The 23,663-nt window shown below is 41.2% G+C and overlaps 1 protein-coding gene across 1 annotated transcript in view; it reads right to left on the bottom strand.

The window, feature by feature from the left end:
* Nucleotides 1-23,663, bottom strand: part of LOC128998992 (tectonin beta-propeller repeat-containing protein-like) — a 128,556-nt gene that overhangs the window by 64,609 nt on the left and 40,284 nt on the right. Inside the window, exons 8-10 of the mRNA XM_054425352.1 lie at nucleotides 13,767-13,886; nucleotides 2,011-2,161; nucleotides 1,461-1,660 (exon numbers count right to left, since the gene is read on the bottom strand). Of these exons, the coding sequence (XP_054281327.1) occupies nucleotides 1,461-1,660; nucleotides 2,011-2,161; nucleotides 13,767-13,886 (471 nt within the window). The remainder of the gene's footprint in view (nucleotides 1-1,460; nucleotides 1,661-2,010; nucleotides 2,162-13,766; nucleotides 13,887-23,663) is intronic.

Here is a 23,663-nt window from a genome sequence, read left to right as displayed (position 1 = left end):
TTAAAGATGAGTATATTCAGGAGTTGGGACAAAAAAGGAATTCGCCAAGAAAAAGAAAAAGTATAAGAATTTGAAACCCCAAAGCAAAAGTTGGGTTGAGGGAGATATAGAGGACAGAAATGCAGCTTTTCCTATTGGCGATTTCTCAAAATATAGGGACTTTTCTGTAAGTGAATTATTTGAGCTTTTTTTGACGATGAAATATTTCATCTCATAGAGGAAGAGACACGCTATGCTCTCTTCAAGAATTGTCCAGACCCAAATATTACTATAAACAATATCAAGCGTTTCTTGGCAATTTTGCTTTACACAGGCTATAAGGTACTACCAGGGAAAAGGTTTTATTGGGATTCCCAGTCGGACCTTCAACAAGGATTTGTATCAAGTGCGATGAGGAGGAACAAGTTTGAAACCATTATGAAATTCCTGCATCTAGCCGACAACACCAACCCTGACCTGCAAGACAAAATGTGGAAGCTTAGGCCTCTGATTGATAAAATCCAAAAGAAAAATTTTGATCATTTTGTGCCAGTATGATGAGAGTATGATTGAATATTTCGGCCGACTTGGATGCAAGCAATGCATAAGGGGAAAACCTATTCGTTTCGGTTATAAAGTGTGGTGCGTTAATTCCCCTAATGGCTATCTAATTAACTTTGACGTATAGGTACCAAGTCAAGTCCTTATAGCAGTACCAACTGATTACCAATTTACTTTTGGAAAATCAGCAGCTCCCCTTTTACATCTACTTGACAGCCTTCCAACAGAAAAATCTGAAGTCCCATACAGAATTTATATTGATAATCTATTTACTAACTTTCGATTATTGAAGTACCTTTTTGGGATTGGATATAGTGGTATAGGAACGATCCGTGAAGACCGCATACCGAAATGTTGCCCAATCAGGAAGAAAAAGGACATGAAGGAAACCGAAAGAGTCTCTTATGAATATGCTTTATGTAAAGATGATGGAATTTTGGTATGTAGCTGGCATGATAATGGAGTAGTTTCCATTGCAAATAACTCATATGGTGTCCAGCCTGTAACTAAAGTAAAACGATACTCTCGAGCACAAAAAAAGCATATTCATGTGGATCGACCGGCAGTTTGTGGTAAATACAATGAGAGCATGGGTGGAACTGATCGTATGGATCAAAATGTTGCTAATTATCGGATTAGTATTCGAAGCAAGAAATGGTACTGGCCCATCCTTACATGGCTGATAGACATCTGTGTTCACAATGCATGGCAGCTGCAAAGAAGAGCTGGAAATTTACAGCCTCAGCTTGATTTTCGTCAAGAACTAGTGACATACATCATAAGATTTGGCGAAGCAAGTAAAGGACCCGGAAGACCTATTACTTCCAAAAGATTGATGTGTTCCAATTAATGTGTTTCGAAAGTATATAATTTACTTACTACTGTCAACACATTTAAGAAAAAAAAGCCATTGCCCATACCCACTGCCAATGCATGGACAAGAGCCGTGTTGTCTCTTTGGATCGTTTGACGCGGCCAGTTGAGTCGCTCCACATGGGTCGGTCTGTAGGGAGACCTCGCGTTGTGAAGCCACTCAGAGGGTTCCATCTCTGGTTCTCATACACGTAACAGTGGTAAGTGTCAGTCATCGGGTGAATCCCCACCATGGTGCGCTCCAGACCTGCATCCAACCAGAGATTGATCGATTGTAAAGAAAATACAAAACAATAATGTATTCTGCAGGTATTATCTTTTGATAGGAGACAACATACTGCATTTAGCACTTTTTATGTTTTCATAATCAACAGATGCAAAATTAAAATTAAAAATACTAAGCTGCCTGAATTTAACTTTCTCCTCCTATACATAGTGCATGGATATAAGTATTGTTTAAGCTTATTTAAAAAGTGAACAAATTTTAAATTAAAATATTGGCATATAATAAAAGATTTAGTGGTACAAGACCTTTCCCAAAACCATTTTCCATGGTTGAATCAGACTTGGACCCTAGGTATCCAGTGTGTGACTCACCAAGCAGTACAGATCCGCCCCATCCACCAGTGTACGCCCAGGGTGTGTTGTCTGCCCCTACTCCCCATGTCACCCCACTCTCTGTGGTTTCAACCCTCTGTAAGTGTCCTCCCATCTGACGCCAGAATATCTCCGACATTGGCACTACAGGCTGTAACAACATACATGTCAACTTACTCAGACATGACATTGTGTTATGTAATTTTAAGAATAGTCATAGTCATAGTCTTTGATATGTTAAAAAGTGTTAGCCCTTATTGCCTCCCAGCAATAACTCATCTGATTAATGTGTCACTAGAGACTGGAGTTTTCTCTGTTCTACCAGTGTTATTTTGTGCAAGTGCTATGTGTCATGTGCGGGTTGCACGTGAGTTAGATATGTGTTCGTGTTCGGTTACATGAGTGTTCAAAAAATGACACCAAACTTGATCGAAGCAACAATCATCAGTGGTAAGTTTAAAGAAGAAATAGTCTTAATCCCAAGAATACCGATGATTTTATCCGGATTACCCTTTGAATTGAAGCGACTACAATTTCCTTTGCGTCTTGCTTTTGCAATCACCATTATAAGGCACAAGGCCAATCCCTGACTATCGCCAATATTTATCGTAAAGATCAAATTACCATTTAACAGAATAGATGTTAGCGCAGCAACGCGCAACATGTAACTGCTAAATATTAAAAAAACAAAAAAACGTTGTAACGAGTTATTTTTCCTAGGGGGGTAAATATTTGCTATTTGACCGCGCACCTATTGCTGGCATCAGCAAGAGGCGGCGGCGGCGAAGCTAGCGAGCGCCCTTTGACCCGGCTTATCAGTGCCGATAAGCCTGGGATATCCTAGTTTCTCAGGACAGTCTAGGACAGAGACATTCGAGTCGTGGATCCCGGACAGTGAGGATAGTTTGGTGTCTTGTGGAGACGACTGTGATACGTCGGTGGTGTACGTAGAGAGGAGTGTACGTGACAGTGGTGTCGGAGTACGTTGGTGGTGTGATCGCGCCGAGTGTTGGTGTAAGTTGGGTACAGACCCACTATTGGTGAGTGGACGACGTTCCTTACATTTTGGTTTAAGAGTTGATAATATTAATATCTGATTTTATTGCGAGAGTTAAGAGTTGTAACCGTGCTGGTCAAAGCCTGACGGTAGTTAGGATTTATATTAGTCAGGAATAATATTAAAGTGTATTCCTGACGGTTCTGGGCAGGTGCTAGAGCGCAAATAATATAATTTAATTGACTGTAGTAGGTTATTATTTTGCGTTGTACCAAGAGTTAGTTATATTACTAATAACTCTGAGGCCCGACAAACCTAGGCTGCACGATTTAGCGTGCGTAGTTGGAAGCACGTGGCCAGTAGGCTAGTAGCTAATATTATTAGCCTATTAACAGAAGCCCAGCTAAGTAACATAAAGTTGGTAGTAGCAGTAGCAGTAGTAGGATTGTTATTGTTTATTCATTTGATTATTTTAATTTATCCTGAACAGCTTGTTTGGTATTCCAACACGTTATCTTGGTAGCTTGGATAGCGGAGTACCGGCTATCAGATAATATATTTATCTAGTGTTTGGAACGTATTTAATATTTATTTATCTGCTACTAAGTAGCTCAATAATTTAATAGTAGTGCAATTGAAATTTAGCTTTGCTTGTTTGGCTTGGTATTTATTGAGACCAGCTACTAGTGGTGTAGTCACTGGTGTAGTCACTAGTGATGCACTTGTATTGTTATCTGGTATTATTATTGAGTGAACTGTTTGATCGTTAGCTTGGGCAATAGAGTTGTGTATTGGATTATAGTGGCCTAGTAGACCCCGCCTGGTGATAACTCGCGTTGTGGTTTTTATTGGCAGGTTGTCGTGTAACTCACCGTGTTTTAGGCACTCTGGGCTTAACTATTGGATAGTTAGGACGAAGCCCGAGTTGCGTAGTCAGCAACGACCCCCTAGGAGTGTGGAGAATCGGCGTAGGCCTGGTAGTGATTATTGCACGTTTGTTTTGGTGACTTGTTTTTGACTTGTTCACAGTGCCCGTGTATGAGCCAGTCCTATACCGGTTAGACCCGGCTTTTGGCCTAGTGGTTTCCCTGACCTTATCGCAGACCCTGGAACTTTACCCGGCCATTGTAGGCTGAGCTATCCCCGGCAAACGGTTGCGACTGCACTTACTTGTAATATATTTTTCCAGTGCAGAAAACAGCGTTGCAACGTTCTAAAAACTATTTGAATATAAGATCATATCAGAGTTCTGAGTCTCACTTAGATGAATCAAAATTTGGTGGTCTATATGATTTTAAGATCCTTGACTCCTTTTACTATCGGATTGACCGTTAATACCCTCTAACGTTGTTTTTATTGCTGACATTATTCCATTCCCGTGGCGGAGCACGGGCGGTTAACTAGTTTGTTTTTACATTTAAACTTTCAATTATTTATATTTATTAAATTTACTTTCTCCAATATTATTATCTCTTTAGATCCATTTATAGCAAAATTTGTTTAATGGATTATCACAAACTAGTGTATTGAAATACTCATTAAGTGTTAAGTTAAAAAGTACAAATAGTATGCTGTCTAAATATCCTTGTCCCATTCAAAAAAAATTTTTTTTAGTTTATACTCAGGGGTGCCCATTCCCCCCTAGACTCATGACGCACCCCCCCCCCCAATTGAGCACTAGCCCCCCCTCCCATAAATGAGGTAAACAACAAATGACAAACATTATTCCCCCGCCCAGCATTTTTGTGTCATATGCTTAAATAATCAGATGATTATTGTTATTTTTATCTGTTACTAGTGTCCCTGTTGCTCGAATTCGAGCAATTGCTAAGTATTACAGGCGTTGTTTTAAAACGAATTTCAACCAAGTCAGAAAGTTTGCAGCAAACTTTTAAATTAGCAAACTTATTGACTTTTTTTTACAATTAACATATGCTCTTCTTCTCACTTTTGATTTCTGACAACAGCAGGAGTTTCATAACAATTTTTGTTTCCAATGTTAATCTTATGGGGAAATACAAAACTTTAAAGGGCTCCATGGCCTCACTCTCTCATTATTTCCCTAAAAAGAAAGTTTCCTGCACAACTTCAAGTTACCCTCTTTCCAATGACACCAAAAACATGTCAATCGGTTCAGTAGTTTCGGAGGAGTAATTGTCACAAAAAACCTGCTTCCATATTAAATAAGTATAGATTGTTTACATTTATTTTTTGTGTTGAATTAGTTCTACAATAAAGTTTACCAATTAATTTACGTGTATTTTGTGTATTTTATGAAGATATATCAATGGCGACGAGTGATAAAAGTGAAAATGAAACTAGAAAATTAAAACAACAAAGAGGAATCATAAAGTCTCAAATTACAAGGACTTTACATGTGCTGAACACCAAAGGTTCGTCTATATACGATGCTTTGGGCAGACAAACTCTACTGGATGAAACGTGGAAAAGATTCACTTTGTTACATGAAGAGATTATAACAACTACAGACGATGAAGATGAAATTGAAAGAGAAGAAGATTACCGTACAGATGTAGAGGAAACATACCTCGAGGCAAGAGCTTTATTACAACCATTCTTTGTCACTATTAAGCAAACAGGAGTAGAGAGGAATGACTCTAGTGATGAAAATAATCCGCATAAGTTGAACATACCGAATGTGAGTTTCACACCCTACACAGAAAATGAAACCTTTCGGAATTTCCTAATGCGGTTTACAAATTTCTTGGACCTAAAACAAATCACAGAGTCCAAAACCAAAACACAACTGTTTCTTAGTACTCTTACACCCGAAATGCATCAGGCATTATGTGACGCGATTGCTCCCGAGGCACCAGGTGACAGATCGTTTGAAGAACTTTCAGATATACTGCAAAACTGTTTGGAACCTACTCCAAGTGTACTTGCTAACCAAAATAGGTTCATCAGTAAAGTTCAAGATACTGAAGAGGGAATTTCTACGTAAGCTCGAGAACTAAAACGTTTGGCAATTGACTGTGATTTTAAGTGTTACAACTGTGAACGTTCAGTTTGTGATATGTTCTTGAAGATGCAATTCATAAGCGGATTAAGAGATAATGAAGTGAGAGTTAGGCTTCTTCAAGAAAAAGGAAATACACTATCATTTAAAGAAGTGGTAGAAATGGCCATTTCTATTGAACAGTCTAAACTGGAAAGTTATGCAATAAAACCTAAGTACTCTCATTACGTTACAGAACAAACTAAGGATGTTAACTATGTGAGTAAACAATCTAGGTTAACAAGAAAGAGTAGAAATGAAGAAATCAAACCGCATATTACCTTTCAAGATTTAAGAGGTAAATGTTACAGATGTGGCAGTACTCAACATAAAGCTGATACTTGCAAATTTAAAAATGAATTTTGTAGGAAGTGTAACAAGATTGGACACATTGCGAATGTTTGTCTCACACGCAACAGGGTTAGCAATGCAAGCGAGAACGCTTACAAGTTAAAATCAAATAAAATTGATGTTGAAGATGATAATGACAACGTTCATGAGGTTTACATGATGGGGACACCAAATGTGAATGACAAGTTTATAATTAACGTTTCTATTGAAGGCAAGTCATTGAACATGGAACTTGATACTGGAGCGGCTTTGAGCTCATTATCATACAGTGATTTTCTTAAACTTGAACTTAATAAACGTCTATTCAAGACGGAAGTGGAAATGAGAACATACACTGGAGAAATTATAAGGCCTGTGGGAGTCTGTTTTGTTGAGTGCAAGTACAAAAATTTCAGTTTTCATGGGAAGCTCTATGTTTTAAAACAAAATGTAGACCCAATTTTTGGACGTGAGTGGCTCCGAGAAGTCAAGATGGATTGGGCTGACATAAAACTTACGGATACTAACACATCAGAGGAACTTGATAAACTCCTAACAAACTTTCAAGACATTTTCAAGGCAGAAATTGGTGAAATAAATTCAGAGCAAGGACATATACAGCTAAAGGAAGGGGCAAAACCAATTTTCGTCAAACCATGACAAGTACCTTATGCTCTAAGGAAAGCTGTTGAAGATGAGCTACATCGACTAGAGAGCAGTGGTATAATCTCTAAAGTTGAAAACTCACAATGGGGAACACCAATTGTTCCCGTAAAAAAGCCTAATGGAAGTGTAAGGCTCTGCGCTGACTACAAGGTAACAGCCAACGAACTAATATTAGATGAGAAGTACCCTATACCTCGCATTGAAGACATCTTTACACACATGAACAAAGGGAAATTTTTCTGCACCTTGGACATTAGTAATGCCTATTTGCACCTTCCAATGGATGAAGAATCAAGAGAAATACAAACCATAAGTACTCATTTAGGTTTGTACAAAGTAAATCGCCTAATGTTCGGCATAAAAGTAGCGCCAAGTATATGGCAACGATTTATGGACAAGGTTCTCCATGGACTAGAAGGCACTGTATGTTTATTTGACGACGTACTTATTCAAGGGAGCACATTCCAAGAAACTATGAGTCGACTAAAAGAAGTTTTTCAAAGAATTAGACAATACAACTTACGAATGAATCGGGACAAATGCAAATTCTTCAAGAAAAGTTTAAAGTATTTAGGTCATATTATAGACGAGAATATATTTCATAAATCACCTGAAAATGTCGAAGCTATAAGTAAAGCAAAGAGACCAGAAGATATTACTCAACTAAGGAGTTTCCTAGGACTCACAAATTACTACACACGATTTGTGCCTAACATCTCAACCTATCTGGAACCATTAAATAATCTACTAAGACATGGAAAGAAGTTTACATGGAACAAAGAGTGCGAAGATGCCTTTGTGAAGATCAAAGCTGAAATCACCAGTGAACGAATATTAGCTCATTATGATCCCAGTGAAACATTGGTACTTGCTACAGATGTGAGTCCTACTGGCTTAGGTGCTTGTTTATCTCACAGATACCAAGATGGATCAGAGAAACCAATAGCATTCGCCTCAAGAACTCTCACAAAAGCAGAAAGAAAGTACAGCCAAATCGACAAAGAAGCTGTAGGAATTTACTGGGGTTTGAAGAAATTTTTCGCCTATTGTTATGGAAGACATTTTGTTCTAATAACAGATCACAAACCCCTCGTTTCCATTTTTGATCCTGCAAAAACCTTACCTTCAATGACAGCTTCGAGAATGTTTATGTTCACTTTTTATCAGGATTTGATTACACGATTGAATACCGCAATACAACAGAACTTGCTAATGCAGATTTCTTATCTCGATTTCCGGTCACTGAGGTTTCAGAAAATGTAATTGTTGATCTTGAGCAGTACCTGATAAACCAGTGGAAGTAATGCCAGTGACAAGAAAAAAGATTGAAGAGGAAACAAGGAAACATGAAAATCTCAAAGTGTTATTACACTATTTAAACACAGGGAAGAGTTTAAAAGAACTTGGATTAAGTGACAATGAGTTTTGCTTAATGGATGGCTGTGTGTTCAGAGGGAATAGCATCTGTGTACCTTTAACATTAAGAAAACAAGTTCTAAACGAGTTGCATGCCGGTCATATGGGCATGACGAAGATGAAACTTCTGGCTAGAAGTTACTGCTATTGGCAAAATATTGATCAGGAGATAGAACATTTAGTCAAACATTGTAATTCATGCCAACAGAAACTCAAAAGTCCACCTAAGGAAACGATCCATCCATGGGACCATCCAAGCGGGCCATGGGAACGTATTCACGTAGACTTTGCAGGACCACTAAAAGGCTGGAGTTACTTCATTGTTGTCGATGCTTACAGTAAATGGGTAGAGGCGATCCCGACTAAATCGACAACAACTGACTGGTGCTTAAAACAACTTGACAAACTATTTGCAAAATTTGGTTTTCCTCATGTCCTCGTTTCAGACAACGGGACTCAGTTTATTACATCAACTTTGTTTGAAAATTACCTCAAGAAATATCAAATAACACATAAAACCATCGCTCCTTTTTGTCCTAAATCTAATGGTCAAGCAGAAAGGGTAGTTCAAACGGTGAAGAACCTCTTACATGCTTGTGGGGGAGGACACAATGAGGATAAGATAAACATGATACTGAAACAGCTAAGGAAGACACGTCATTCGGCGACAGGACAATCTCCATACTTGCTTATGTTTGGGAGAAACATAAGAACCGAAATGGACTAAATGGTTGAGATTAAACCTACCCAGAAGAAGTTTCTCAAAGGGACAAGGTGTTTTAATGAGAAATTACTCAAACATCTCAGGAGAAAAGTGGTCAACAGGAACAGTAGAAAGGCCGCTTGGGCATTTGATGTACCTCGTTAAATCAGAAGACGGGCGGTTATTTAAGAGACACTGTGACCAACTAAGAGCAGTTTAATAGGTGGGAGGATTATCATATGCTTAAATAATCAGATGATTATTGTTGTTTTTATCTGTTATTGTTTACATTTATTTTTTGAGTTGAATTAGTTCTACAATAAAGTTTACCAATTAATTTATGTGTATTTTGTGTATTTTATGAAGATATATCAATTTGTAAAACCAAAAGAAGTCTTTTTATACATTTTTTAGATATTGAAAATTCAAACCCAGTTAATCTATATAAATAAAGTTATAGTTTTGTCTGTACATTGCTCAGAATTATACATATTTTGGATTATTTTTATGTTTTATACATGAGAAGTTGAAACATGACTTATCTCAATTTATGTCCGTCTGTCACCATCCAGAAGGCATTTTACGCAGCCTACTCTAAAGAAAACTAGAGTACCGATTATGATTCTAATGGTTTACTTGTATTCACAGGATTGGCGAGTGTCCTTAGCCATTAAGTTAAAATATGGCCTCACTATAAAAAAAAAATAAATAACGGACGATCAAAAAACCCAGTTTTGTATGTTTTTCTCCATGTTTACTACATACGTCATTTATGAAATACTAATAATCTGTTAAGAGAACACGTAATATATGAAATTACGAGCAGCTGTTTTGATAAAGATTTATTTTTCTAGCTGTCACTGATATGTTTACATAAATGTTGTTTACGAATACTGTGTAACATAGGCGTGCTATTCCCCTCATATTCTGACGTCACTCGGATTGCAAACAAAAGATCACCTGATTGTAACTGTCAAATTAGTATGTATTTGTTTTACTTACTACTTTCCGTATCCGGAAATCAGACTTCGCTTTTCCAAAAATTAGCTACCGATATGGCTTTGTCATTCGCTTGTAAAAGATCATCTAATGTGCATGACTAGTCTAGGCGTGGACACTGGACAGATCAGCAGATGGCCAGGATCCTGAACAGCACCACACGCGCACAAGATATTTTCTTCGTCTGGTAAGAGACCCCATTTCTGCATGTTTGTCTTGCATTTTAGTACCTCGACTCTGATTCGATTTAGGGTCTTCCACACCTTGTAATGAAGGCCTCCACCAGGAGCCAGTTCCTCCCTGGCTGGTATGGGAGGGTTAGTCAACGTGGCCACCCACCTTGCCTGATTGCTTGAGAGTGATCCATCCAGGACTCGTGTCCGTGATAAAAAGCTCTTTCTGGACCGAAGCCGTCGCTCTGCAGGTTGGTGGCAGTGTAATGGGTGACAAGGGTCTGTCTCTTGCTTAGTCCTTTCTGCGTTGGCAGCGACATCACGTCGGATTGATGGAGGGGCGATCCCTACGATAGGATAGAGTTTGTGTACTGGGGTTGGTTTCAAACACCCAGTTACAATCCGAGCCATGTCATCGACTGCAATGTCAACCTTTTTTGCATGTGACGATGCATTCCATACTGGTGCAGCGTACTCCAAAGCCGACACACTGAGCGCTAAAGCTGAGGCTCTGAGGACATTAGGGTTAGCACCCCAGCATCTGCTGGTGAGTTTCCTGATGATATTATTGATATTATTCCTCACTGAGACTTTACCTCTTTGTCGCAATACAATGCGCCTTAAATGTCAGTGTGCGGTCCAGTATGACACCAAGATATTTGGGTGTAGGACAATGCTGAAGATGGTCTCCCCGCCACCTCACATTCAACTCACGGCCTGCTTCTCTATTGTTTAGGTGAAAGGCACAAACTTGGGTATTAGCAGGGTTCGGCTTGAGGTGATTTGCGTCATAGTACTGAGAAAGTTCATTTAGAGTCATAGTCAGCTTCTGTTCCACCTCTTCAAAACTCCTACCTTGTGCCGCCACCGCCGTATCATCGGCATATATATACTGACGTCTAGCGTTTGGCAACGGTTGGTCGTTAGTGTAAATGTTATAAAGAGCTGGGGCTATTTGTATTTCTTTTGATTTGATTGTTATTGTTTTTTTATAAAAAAAAAAACACATTATAAAAACAATAACAACCAAATCAAAACAAATACATACTAATTTGACAGTTACAATCAGGTGATCTTTTGTTTGCAATCCGAGTGACGTCAGAATATGACGGGAATAGCACACCTATGTAGACCCTAACCACTTCCGATCACGTTTGTAAGCAAATCCAAAACCAAGTGAGATTAATAACCGTGTGGCTTTTATAATGGGTTTGATTTATCACGGGTAGGTACTAATATGTAACTGTAAATTAAATTAACTAGCCATCATCCAGGTCGGAAACCGGAGATTTTGTGTGTATCAAGTTTTACTTGAATTTTGATTACTGGGAAAAGACCGTGAATCAGTGTTGTACAGGACTGGAAAACTTATCTTTCTATATAAATAAAATTACAGTTTTATAAGTAACCTCAATTTAAGGAATTTTTTATTGCCAGAATGTCTACATAGCGTTTGTAACGTCTGCTTAACAAATTGTCAGCGTGTTTCTCTTAATATAACGACCCCCTCTCCCTACCACACAATCGTTTTGGAAACATCACAGCTCCTTTGATGAAAATGAAATGGAAAAATGACTTCAACTTCAACGCCTGCTTCAACAATCGTCTGCTCTGTTTTACACTTCTGTCTGCTGTGCGCTATGTTACAACATATTTCAGATACAACAGCTGGGGAATGATGACGATATGCTTAGTAAACTGTGATTGAGTGATTAGTAACCATGGTAACTTTGAGCTGTGATTGGGCAACAAGTAGGCCTAAATATGGTGACTTTTTGAATTTGTGTATGAATTGAAGAGAAACCTAATAAAGAACAGAAGAACAAAGAAAAAGAATTGTTCTCGTTACATTCTTTTTATCATCTCTAAATATAATTTTACACTTTTTTATGACAAAGGCTATCTATCAATTCCTATGTTGTGATACAGCAACTACAGGTAGCTTATCTGTCTATCATGAGCAGTAGCTTATAACGCTTGCTAAGGTTTAATATTTACGTTATTTATAGCATTGCAGTGTTGGCTAGTTATTAGTTGAGTTTGAGTGAGCTATAATTTTAAACGTTGCCGTTTGTACAACTGAACCAAGATAAATGATTTGAAATGTCATTATTGCACAATAATAATGATTGTGCAATAATGAATTTCGTTGATAAAAATGCAAATCGTGACGTTAATGGCTGTTTACAGCGATTTAATGGGTTTGGTCAACTGTTTTTATACTATATTGTATTTTTCATTACCCCCCCCCCCCTATTCTACACAATAGTGTAAAGTATTGTAGCCTATGCTACTTGATTGTATTTTAACGAGCTTTATGTCTACAAAGCGTTCTTTGCTGAGTCGCGGTGTAGCTGGACGTGTCTGTACCACGCGTTATCTTTATCTATCTCAGCAGTTGAGCCATTCCGTGCCCTCCCTCTTAGATCTTAATCTCTTAGATCTGCTAATCTTGAATAATAACTTCCTACACGAATCCTAAACTATCCTAAAATCCTATTTGAACTGTGACGGCCCCATAAATTCCCAGACCCATTACATATCAGTTGGGGAGGTTTTTGCTACACCCTCAAGAAACCCTGTCAGTACCGTCACAAGAGCTTTGCTTTATTTCAAATATAAAAGGAGGGTCTGTAATATTGGACTGTTAACCTCACAACTTTCTGTGTCAGCCAGTTGCCTCACCATGGAATGTTCCATCAGCCGTGGCTCAGCGCTAGGCCAGGCCAACATTCTCGGAAGTGTAACGCACGTGGCTGGAATTTGCTGAGCCAGCTCAGCAAAGCAAGTCGCTCGATGAAATCACTGCGCAACTGCAGTTTGCCTAACGCCCCGATTGATCGTTAGGCAGCAGCACTATCCAGTGTTTGCGCTGACGTCACGCGGCATAGCAACGAGATTGGCTGGTGCCCCTCCACGGTCAACTTGACGATGGACGGAAGGCACTCAGTTGAGTGAGTCTAAATTCTAAATTCAATTCGGTCGGTCATGTAAATTTCCGCGTAGCGTCACCTTATCATGAAAATCTGTACCTTAACTTTGTATACCTAAAAAACTCATTTCGAAATTGTATTCTCTCTTTCTTCTCAAAGTTTGTAAACTAAACGTAGATTAATCATACAGCAAGTCGGAAGCTACATATTATTGTTTTGTCATAAGTATAATAAATAATTTATCCGTAGCGCATTTTCGTTGTTTCATTTGGCCTGTCACAGAACTAATTGAATTCAATAATATAACTATTATCATTAATTAATCGACTTCCTATCTGGTGACGTAATATATTTTTGATTGTCATCACGTTGAACACTGTTGCAATTAACTTTAGCCACCCCCCCCCCATTTGAATTTTTTGCAACCCCCCCCAAGAATTTCAATGACACAGTCTGTGTCACAGCCCCCCCTTGTGGGCACCCCTGTTATACTGGAACATGTTTGATGTGCTCAACTGACCCTCTTGGAGTAGTAGAAGCCTTCATGTAGTTGAGCATCTCCTCTTAGTTCCAGGTGAGTGATTCCTTGAGGCTTGTGGCGATGCTCAAAGTAGGTGAACACCATTCCATTAACAAGAACCTACAGAACAAGTAACAGATAATGTTATTACAACAATAGTAAAGATTGGAATCGTATCTCTTTATTTAAGACAAATTTAACTTATAAGTGTGTAACTATAATAAAGATTTTTTTTCATTGAATTGGAATCAAATGTTTGTCACACTGAATTTATATAATTTGTGATACATCACCAGTAAACATATGCAAATGTCAGTTAATGGTATGGTTTTGTCTTACAACTAAATACATTATTATACATTTTAAAAATTGTAATTAGTAATTAAATCTCATATATTAAAACGTGCATGGTTTTTTTCATTCTATGATTTTGAATCAACCACGAGACGGATTTTTATGATTCGTCTGTTGAAGCAAAGATAATTTTGAGAGGAAGGGAATGTCAAAGCTATATTTTTAAACGTGGGTTTCTGTTTTTTAGATGTTAATTTTTTATTTTTTTTTAAATCTGGCAGCAAATGGTTATATTTTTTAGTTTGTTTCGGTGTAATCTATATAAATAAAATTAAAGGTTTATCTGTACTTTGCGTAGAATCATGAAGTTTTTGGTTATTTTCACGTTTCATAGCCTAAGAGAGCCGAAACGAGTCTTATCTCAATTTCTGTCTGCAACGCCAAAATGTCAATTTGTGCGGCCTACTCCGAGAAAACTAGAGTACCGATCACGATTCAAATCCTTTTTCTGTATTTACTGGATTGGTGAGAGTATTTTTGGCTTTTAAAATATGGCCTCCCTACTTTGGAAATAAAATAACAAACTATCAAAAACCCAATTTTGTGAGATTTTTGTACAGTTTTCTTCCAATGTTTACTACATACGTCATTTATGAAATAACTAATAGCTGTTTGGATTAAGATTCTCACTTCTAGCTGTCACTGATATGTTTACATTAAATGTTGTTTACAAATACTGGAACATTTTCAACCACATTTTGTAATCAAATCGAAAACAAAGTGAGATAAATTAAGTGACCTTTTGACTTACAACACAGATTTAATTGATCGCAAGTACATGTGTATCGCGATCATTAATGTGTAACTGTAATTTAAATAATCATCATGTCAATCAAATTCTACTTGAGTTTTGATAACCGGGAAAAATACCGTAAATCAGTATTGTATAAGACTGGGAAACTTACATTTTTAAATGATCGTCACCAATAGCCTACAATAGAGTATTAGACTCATTAATGGTGTTTCAATGGCTGTTGTATCAAGTAAATAGTCACAACTGCAGTGGATGATCTACTTGAGTTTTGATAACCGAGAAAAATACCGTAAATCAGTGTTGTATAAGACTGGGAAACTTACATTTTTAAATCATCGTCACCAATAGCCTACAATAGAGTATTACACTTGTAACGAGTTATTTTCCCTAGGGGGGTATATTTTTGCTATTTGGCCGCGCACCGATTGTTGAGGTGAGCGAGCGGCGGCAGCGAGGCTAGCGAGCGCCCTTTGACCCGGCTTATCAGTGCCGATAAGCCTGGGATATCCTAGATCTTCAGGACAGTATAGGACGGACATTCGAGTCGTGGATCCCGTGCAGTGAAGAGTGTTGGTGTCTGGCTGATATGTCGGTGGTGTACGTAGAGAGGAGTGTACGTGACAGTGGTGTCGGAGAACGTTGGTGGTGTGATCGCGCCGAGTGTTGATGTAAGTTGGGTACAGACCCACTATCGGTGAGTGGACGACGTTCCTTACTTTTTGGTTTTAAGAGTTGAAAGTTGTTACTAAAACACTCATCTCTGCTTTGATTGCGAGAGTTAGAGTTGTAACCGTGCTGGTCAAAGCCTGACGGTAGTTAGGATTTATATTACTCAGGAATAATATTAAAGTGTATTCCTGACGGTTCTGGGCAGGTGCTAGAGCGCAAATAATATAATTTAATTGACTGTAGTAGATATTATTTTGCGTTGTACCTAGAGTTAGTTATATTACTAATAACTCTGAGGCCCGACAAACCTAGGCTGCACGATTTAGCGTGCGTAGTTGGAAGCACGAGGCCAGTAGGCTAGTAGCTAGTTTTATTAGCCTATTAACAGAAGCCCGGCTAAGCAATATAACGTTGATATAGTAGCAGTAGTGGTAGTAGCAGTAGGGTTGGTATTGATTAATCATTTAATTATTTTAATCTAACCTGAACAGCTTGCTTAGTAATCCAACACGTTAGCTTGGTAGCTTGGATAGCGGAGTACCGGCTATCAGATAATATATTTATCTAGTGTTTGGAACGTATTTAATATTTATTTATCTGCTACTAAGTAGCTCAATATTTTAATAGTGCAATTGCCATTTAGTTTTGCTTGTTTGGCTTGGTATTTATTGAGACCAGCTACTAGTGGTGTAGTCACTCTACACATAGTGTACTTGTATATTATTATGTGGTACGATTATTGAGTGATCTGTTTGATTCTTAGCTTGGGCATTAGAGTTGTGTATTGGATTATAGTGGCCTAGTAGACCCCGCCTGGTGATAACACGCGTTGTGGTTTTTATTGGCAAGTCGTAGTGTAACTCACCGTGTTTAAGGCACTCTGGGCTTAACTATTGGATAGTTAGGACGAAGCCCGAGTTGCGTAGTCAGCAACGACCCCCTAGGAGTGTGGAGAATCGGCGTAGGCCTGGTAGTGATTATTGCACGTTTGTTTTGGTGACTTGTTTTTGACTTGTTCACAGTGCCCGTGTATGAGCCAGTCCTATACCGGTTAGACCCGGCTTTTGGCCTAGTGGTTTCCCTGACCTTGTCGCAGACCCTGGAACTTTACCCAGCCATTGTAGGCTGAGCTATCCCCGGCAAACGTTTGCGACTGCACTTTTAATATATTTTTCCCAGTGCAGAAAGGCTGCGTCGCAAGATGGCGCCCGAACAGGGACTGAGGTTGGCAGTGGTGCTGAGTTGCTGACGTATTAACGGCGCCCGAACAAAATAATTTTATTCGTGCAGATTTGCTACGGACTTGTGCAGATTGGCTGCGGACCTGAGCTGTTGAGCAGAGTTTTAGGCAGACCTGCTGTGATTTTATAGTCGGTTGGGTAGGCCTAACCTGTTTTCTGTTACAGCGTGGTGTGTTGTGAACCCTAATTTATTTAGTGGTTGTATACATAGATATTAGTAATTTTAATTTTGCTAATTAATTGAGCCTTATCATTGAATATTATTTGAGTGAGAACCCTTATTGTGTATTTGTGGTTTGACTTTCACACCCATAATTGGTTTGATTTATTATTTTGCTAATTAATTGAGCTTTATCATTGAATATTATTTGAGTGAGAACCCTTATTGTGTATTTGTGGTTTGACTTTCACACCTATAATTGGTTTGATTTATTATAACGGTGTTAAGTATATTTTGATTGGTTTCGCTCTTATTTTTGGGGATTAGTCGTGATATTTGGATTTTAAATATGGTTGTGACTACGAGTACGACGTCTGTGCTAGGCGGTACGCCTATCACGTCTGCTATTGTTACAACTAGTTCTGGGGTTAGCTCCGAACTGTCGGTCATGACGACATCGTCATTGTGGCCTGCGTCTGCGCCTGTTTGGCGGACTATTTCATCGGTCGTGGGTACGACGGTGACAACGTCTCTGACCTATTCCGCGCCAGCGACTATGTCCTAGGGGTCGCAGCCCCGGGACGGTCGCGTGGGTTGGATCTATGACCTCTCGAAAGGGGAGCTCATGAGAACGATGGACCAGTATGGTTTGGTGACCACTGGTACTTCTGCGGATTTACGGCAGCGATTCTCGTCGTTTTGGAAGCAGCGGAATGCCCGTCGGTATAGCGATGATAGGCTGTGTACAGTTGGGGCTGCTGCACCGACATATTTACCGCTGGCTACTACAACTGTGGAGCTTCCTGACCCCCCGAGAACCGTACCTCAGGTACTGGGTAATACGGAATCTGACCAAGCCCAGGTAGTGGGAATTAGCAGGGAGTTAGAGGCGGTCAAAGAGATTCTTGGGTTGTCTTTGGAGACTGATACCCAGACTCTTCGAGAATATCTGGCCTCGGTGGTGCGACAGGCGAGAGGCTCGCCGAGTAATGAGGTCGGCTATGGGTTCGAAAGACCCGCCAACCCTATGTCCCCTGTTGTGGCTGCTCCCATGCCTACCTTTGGGTTAGCAAGTAGACCCGAGGGATGGCAGCGACCTAGTGTGGAGGTGCCACGTGGATCGGGTATGCTCTCGAGTGAGGCCAGCAGGGTGGAGCCGAAGAATTGCTCCAAGATATGTGACATTGTCCGAAAGTGGGGTTTGAAGTTTGATGGCCGTAGAGACCCAGTGTCGTTCCTGGAGCGCCTAGAAGAGCTGATGGTGTCCTACTCAGTATCATCAGAGGACCTTCTCAGAGCGCTACCGGAGCTGCTGCAAGGCTCAGCACTTCTTTGGTACAGGAACTGCAAGGAGCTCCTATATTCCTTTGAAGCTTTCCGGCGTCAGTTTGAAATCCAGTTCTTCCTACCAGGATATTGGAGGAACTTGGATGAGGAGATCCGGAAAAGGACACAGGGGGAAGGCGAGCACTTCCGGGACTACGTCGTTGCCATAAGTACCTTGCTTAGGCGTAGCGGTACGTTGTCGGAGCATGGTAGATTGGACCTAATCTACAATAATATGCGTCCAGAGTACAAGCTGATGGTACGCCGGCGTGACTTCAGCAACCTGGCCGAGATGGTGGAGTTGGCTGAAGACTACGAGGCCTATTTGCGAGAGAAGGCCGCCTTCCGACCTCCTCCTTCACCAAACATAGCGCTGGTTTTGGAAACCGCCTATGTTCCCAAGAAGAAGGCTGAGAAGAATCTTGAGACTGTCACGTTCGAAAGAGATAGTTTTGAGAGACCGTCTCCTGAAGCCAAGTCAGTTGGGCAGCGGGTTAGTTCATACTCGATTGAGACTCGTGTACGAAGGCCCGCAATGAAAAGGAAAGATGCTGATGGTGTACGGTGCTTCAGGTGCCAGGAGACTGGTCACTTTGCCAAAGAATGTGGCAAGCCGAGGACCGTCTCCTGTTATGGATGTGGCAAACCCGGCATGACAGTGAATCGGTGTGGATGTCGTGCGGGAAACGGCAGGCCAGCTCAGACATCAGGAGGTCAACTGGGCAAGGCCACCCAAAACGAACGACCTCAGAAGAGTGGTCCGAGTGGCTCGGAAAACTAAACAGCCTGGTTGGTGGAGTAGACGAGAACCGGCTGGTTTCGGAGACAAGGCCCTTTGTTGAAGTTGTGCTGATGGGCAGCGTTTTTAAGGCGTTATTGGACACTGGGTCCGTAGTTAACCTGGTTGGGCGTGAAGTCGCCGATCATCTTCAACGCCAGGGGGTAGAACCTTCTAAGAAACCCTCTCCTCTGAGGATGGCAGATGGGTCGCGGTCTAGGGCCGAGTATTCGTTCCGATTGGCAGGGGAGGCTGCGGGAAGACGGTGGGTTGGAGACGCCTTGTACGTTCCCACTCTTACCACGGATATGATTTTGGGTATGGATGTCATACGACATCTCGGACTTGTGACGGTCGTGACGGAGGTGATAAGAATGGGCGTGGGTGAGGACTGTTCTGGTCAAGTGGGCTGCCTAGATACAGTCGAAATTAGTGACCAAGACCCCAGAGGCCCTGACGATGGAGATCCCCGTCTTATTCCTGAAGCCGAAGTATCTGACACTTCGTTGGCTGGTAGTGGCGTGGATTATGATCCCGCTTGTGATGACGTCAAGGGCGAAGGAGTGATAAAGCCGTTGACGGAAACCCAAAGCCAGTCGTTGGCGATATTCTTGAAGGGAGAGCTGTCAAAATTTGACGATGTGCCCGGGAAGACCCATCTCTTGGAGCACGTTATTAGGCTGAAAGAGGGAGTGGTTCCGGTGAAGCAGAGGCATTACCCGAGAAATCCAGCTATGCAAGCTGTGGTTAATGGGGAGGTGGAGGTTATGTTGAAGGATGGGATTATAGAACCTTCTTCGTCTCCATGGAGCTCACCGATCGTGCTGGTAAAAAAGGCCTCGGGCAAATTTAGGATGTGCCTTGATTTGCGAAAGGTTAATGAGGCTAGCGTGCCGGACGCTTACCCCCTGCCGAGGATAAACACCATTTTACAAAAGCTTCGGCGGGCCCGGTACATAAGTACTCTCGATTTGTACCGTGGCTATTGGCAGGTACCTCTCAATGAACGGAGTCGCCCGGTTACCGCCTTCACGGTGCCCGGGATTGGCTTATTTCAGTTTAAAGTGATGCCTTTTGGTTTGCATTCAGCGGGGGCCACGTTTCAGCGTTTGCTGGACAGGGTGATCGGCCCGGACCTAGAACCATCGGCGTTTGCGTATCTGGATGACTTGGTCTTGGTTTCTGAAACTTTTGAGAAACATCTGGAATTGTTGAGGACCGTCTTCGCCAGATTGAGAGGGGCGGGATTGCGCCTGAATCCTGACAAGTGTCATTTTTGTAAGACCCGGTTAAAATACCTGGGTCACGTAGTCAGTGATGCTGGAATCGCGACCGATCCAGAGAAGGTCAGGGCAATCAATGACTTTCCTACACCGCGAAGCGTGAGGAATCTTCGAAGTTTTCTTGGGCTGGCCAGCTGGTACAGGAGATTTGTTGACGGATTTGCGTCGTTGGTCAGGCCTTTGACCAAGTTATTAAAGAAGGGGGAGAAATGGCAGTGGGGCTCAGATCAGGAGATTGCTTTCGAAGCAATGAAGAACCGCCTGAGCTCAACACCAGTTTTGGCATGCCCGGATTTCTCGAAGACGTTCGTGCTGCAGGTAGATGCCTCGAACGATGGCCTCGGTGCGGCTTTGACGCAAGACCAGGCCGGTAAAGAGGCCGTAGTTGCATACGCGAGCCGTCTATTAACAGACCAAGAGCGGAAATATACGACTACCGAGAAGGAGTGTTTGGCTCTGGTCTGGGCGGTGCGGAAGTTCCGACCATATCTGGAGGGTTATCGCTTCGTGGCCATAACGGACCATGTGGCATTGAGATGGTTGATGAAGCTGCAAGAACCGTCCGGTCGGCTTGCTCGTTGGGTTATGGAGTTGCAACAGCATGATTTCGAAAACCGGTACCGCAAGGGTACGTTGAATCGTGTTGCAGATGCTCTCTCCCGTCAGCCCGTGGGTGGAGAAGATGACGATACCCCGGCTGACGTAGCTGTGATGGGAGGAGAACCACGAGAGGCCGAATTAGAGACCGAGGGTATGCAGCCAGAAGATGGCACCTGGTACCAGCGCACAAAACAGTGTGTGTTGTCCAATCCCAGACGTGTCCCGAGTTATTGTATTAGGGATGGGGAGTTATACAGGCGTCTTGGGAAAGATAAGAATGATGAAGGCGGAGTAGTATGGAGGGCTTGTGTACCACCATCTAAGGTTAAGGATGTGTTGGTAGAGAACCATGACTCTCCTATGGCGGGCCACCTGGGAGTTAAGAAAACAATTGCCCGGGTTGGGGAAAACTATTTCTGGCCGGGTTGGCGGCGTGCCGTGAAAGAATACGTTAGGTCCTGTGTCACGTGCCAGGAGTTCAAGGTATTACAGCAGAAACCGGCAGGACAATTGTACTTTCGAAACCCTCAAGGACCTTAGCATTCCGTGTCGGTCGACTTGATGGGTCCATTCCCCAGATCCAAAGGTGGGCATCGTTTTCTTGCAGTTTTCCAGGACCTGTTTAGCAAGTGGGTTGAAATAAGACCCCTGCGGTCAGCTACGGCCAAGGCCGTAGCTAGTGCATTCAAGGACGGGCTATTGCTGCGTTTTGGCGCCCCTGTGATTCTTATGAGTGACAATGGAACCCAGTTCGTCTCTAAGGTGTTCCGAGACCTGACGAAAGAGTGGGGAATCGAGTTCCGACAGACTGCCCCTTACAGCCCGCAGTCCAATCCGGTTGAGCGGCCAAACCGGGTTATCAAAACTATGATAGCCCAGTTTGTTCAGGATAATCATCGTACTTGGGATGCACTCGTTGCCGAGTTCCAGTACGCGATGAACACCGCCGTTCACGACTCCACTGGGTTTTCACCCGCCAAACTGTGTTTTGGGAGAGATCTCAGGCTACCTAGGGCAATCGGGTCGTCTCTGACCACAGGACCGGAGCCTGGAGATGACCGTGAGAGAACCGTGGACGAGCTATATAGTGACCGGGAGCGGGCGTTTAAGAGGTTGTACGATAATTGTCGACAGAACTTGAAGAGGGCTTTCCAGCGCCAGTCTAAATATTATAATCTTAGACGACGTGAGGTGCAATACCATCGAGGTGATCAAGTCATGAGAAGACTACATGTCTTGTCCTCAGCGGCTGAAGCTATAGTGGGCAAACTGGCCCCTAAGTTTCAGGGTCCTTGTACCGTAGTCAAGCGAGTGGCCCCTAGTATGTATGAGGTAAAGGACGAGGGTAGGAGAGAGACCCATGTCGTCCATGTTAAAGACCTTAAGACCTACCACGAAAGAACCGATGCTTAGTCATTCTTGGTTATGCATGGTGGTGGTTGGTTAGATAGGACGTTTGTGCTTGCTATTCTTTTGATGTTTTGTTTAATCAAGTAGTTTTGTTTTTGTTTTGCTTTGAGACCCGTGGTAAAAGAGGAATCATTGGGTTAAGAGCCGGAGTATTTTGTTTTGGCCGGAGTTCAAAGATTTTTTTTCTTTTTGGCCGTTTTCTTTTTTTCATCTTGATGTAAGTGGGGGATGTAACGAGTTATTTTCCCTAGGGGGGTATATTTTTGCTATTTGGCCGCGCACCGATTGTTGAGGTGAGCGAGCGGCGGCAGCGAGGCTAGCGAGCGCCCTTTGACCCGGCTTATCAGTGCCGATAAGCCTGGGATATCCTAGATCTTCAGGACAGTATAGGACGGACATTCGAGTCAATTCAACGACGTTCGGGTCATTAATGGAGTTTCAATGGCTGTTGTATCAAGTAGGGATGGACGAGATTGGATTTTTAGTTCGAGACGAGACGAGACGAGATTTTTTATTTCTCATAAAATTTCGAGACGAGATCGAGACGAGATTTCTCTTCTCATACACAACGGGAAATGCACGTTCGAAATTTTTACCTGATTTTGTAACATTGTTAGATGACTGTTTAAATACTAAAATAATGATAATAGGCAAGAATATTTACAATCTTTCATTAAATAACATTAGCATAACATTTTTTTATTAATCACGCCTAACTTATTAAAAATGCCTACGATTAGGAAACATGGTGATATCAGTTAGGATAGAGTTCAACTTATCCTAAAATAAAATAAATCATAAAATAAAAGCAATATTAATTTTTATAAAATAGTTACTTGTTTTGACTTTTTTTATAGTAATAAAACATTCCTCACACTGCTTACACTTAACAAAACTTCTCAAATGTTATTAAAGTAATATTATTAAAATAATGAAAGTAATATTTACATTAAAAGAATTAATTAAATAAGAACGCCTTCGAAAAGGAAACACAACTACAACACGCTCCTGTATTGCGGGTATTGCATTGACTTTCTGCAGGCGTTTTTAATTTTTTTTTTTTTTTTTTTTTTTTATTCTCGTCTCGATAAAAATCTCGGCCAAAAAGTAATCTCGTCTCGTGTAACGAGATTGAAAATTTCCCGAAAATTTCCCGAAATTTCGAGACTTGACCATCCCTAGTATCAAGTAAATATAGTCACAACTGCAGTGGCTGATCTACTTGAGTTTTGATAACCGAGAAAAATACCGTAAATCAGTGTTGTATAAGACTGGGAAACTTACATTTTTAAATCATCGTCACCAATAGCCTACAATAGAGT

Source organism: Macrosteles quadrilineatus, unplaced genomic scaffold (assembly GCF_028750875.1).
Source record: "Macrosteles quadrilineatus isolate MER2022 unplaced genomic scaffold, UCM_ALF_1.0 Scaffold_1__1_contigs__length_201487025, whole genome shotgun sequence".
Lineage (NCBI taxonomy): Eukaryota > Metazoa > Arthropoda > Insecta > Hemiptera > Cicadellidae > Macrosteles > Macrosteles quadrilineatus.
Note: the sequence above shows the minus strand (reverse complement) of the source record. Positions and strands in the feature narration are given on the sequence as shown.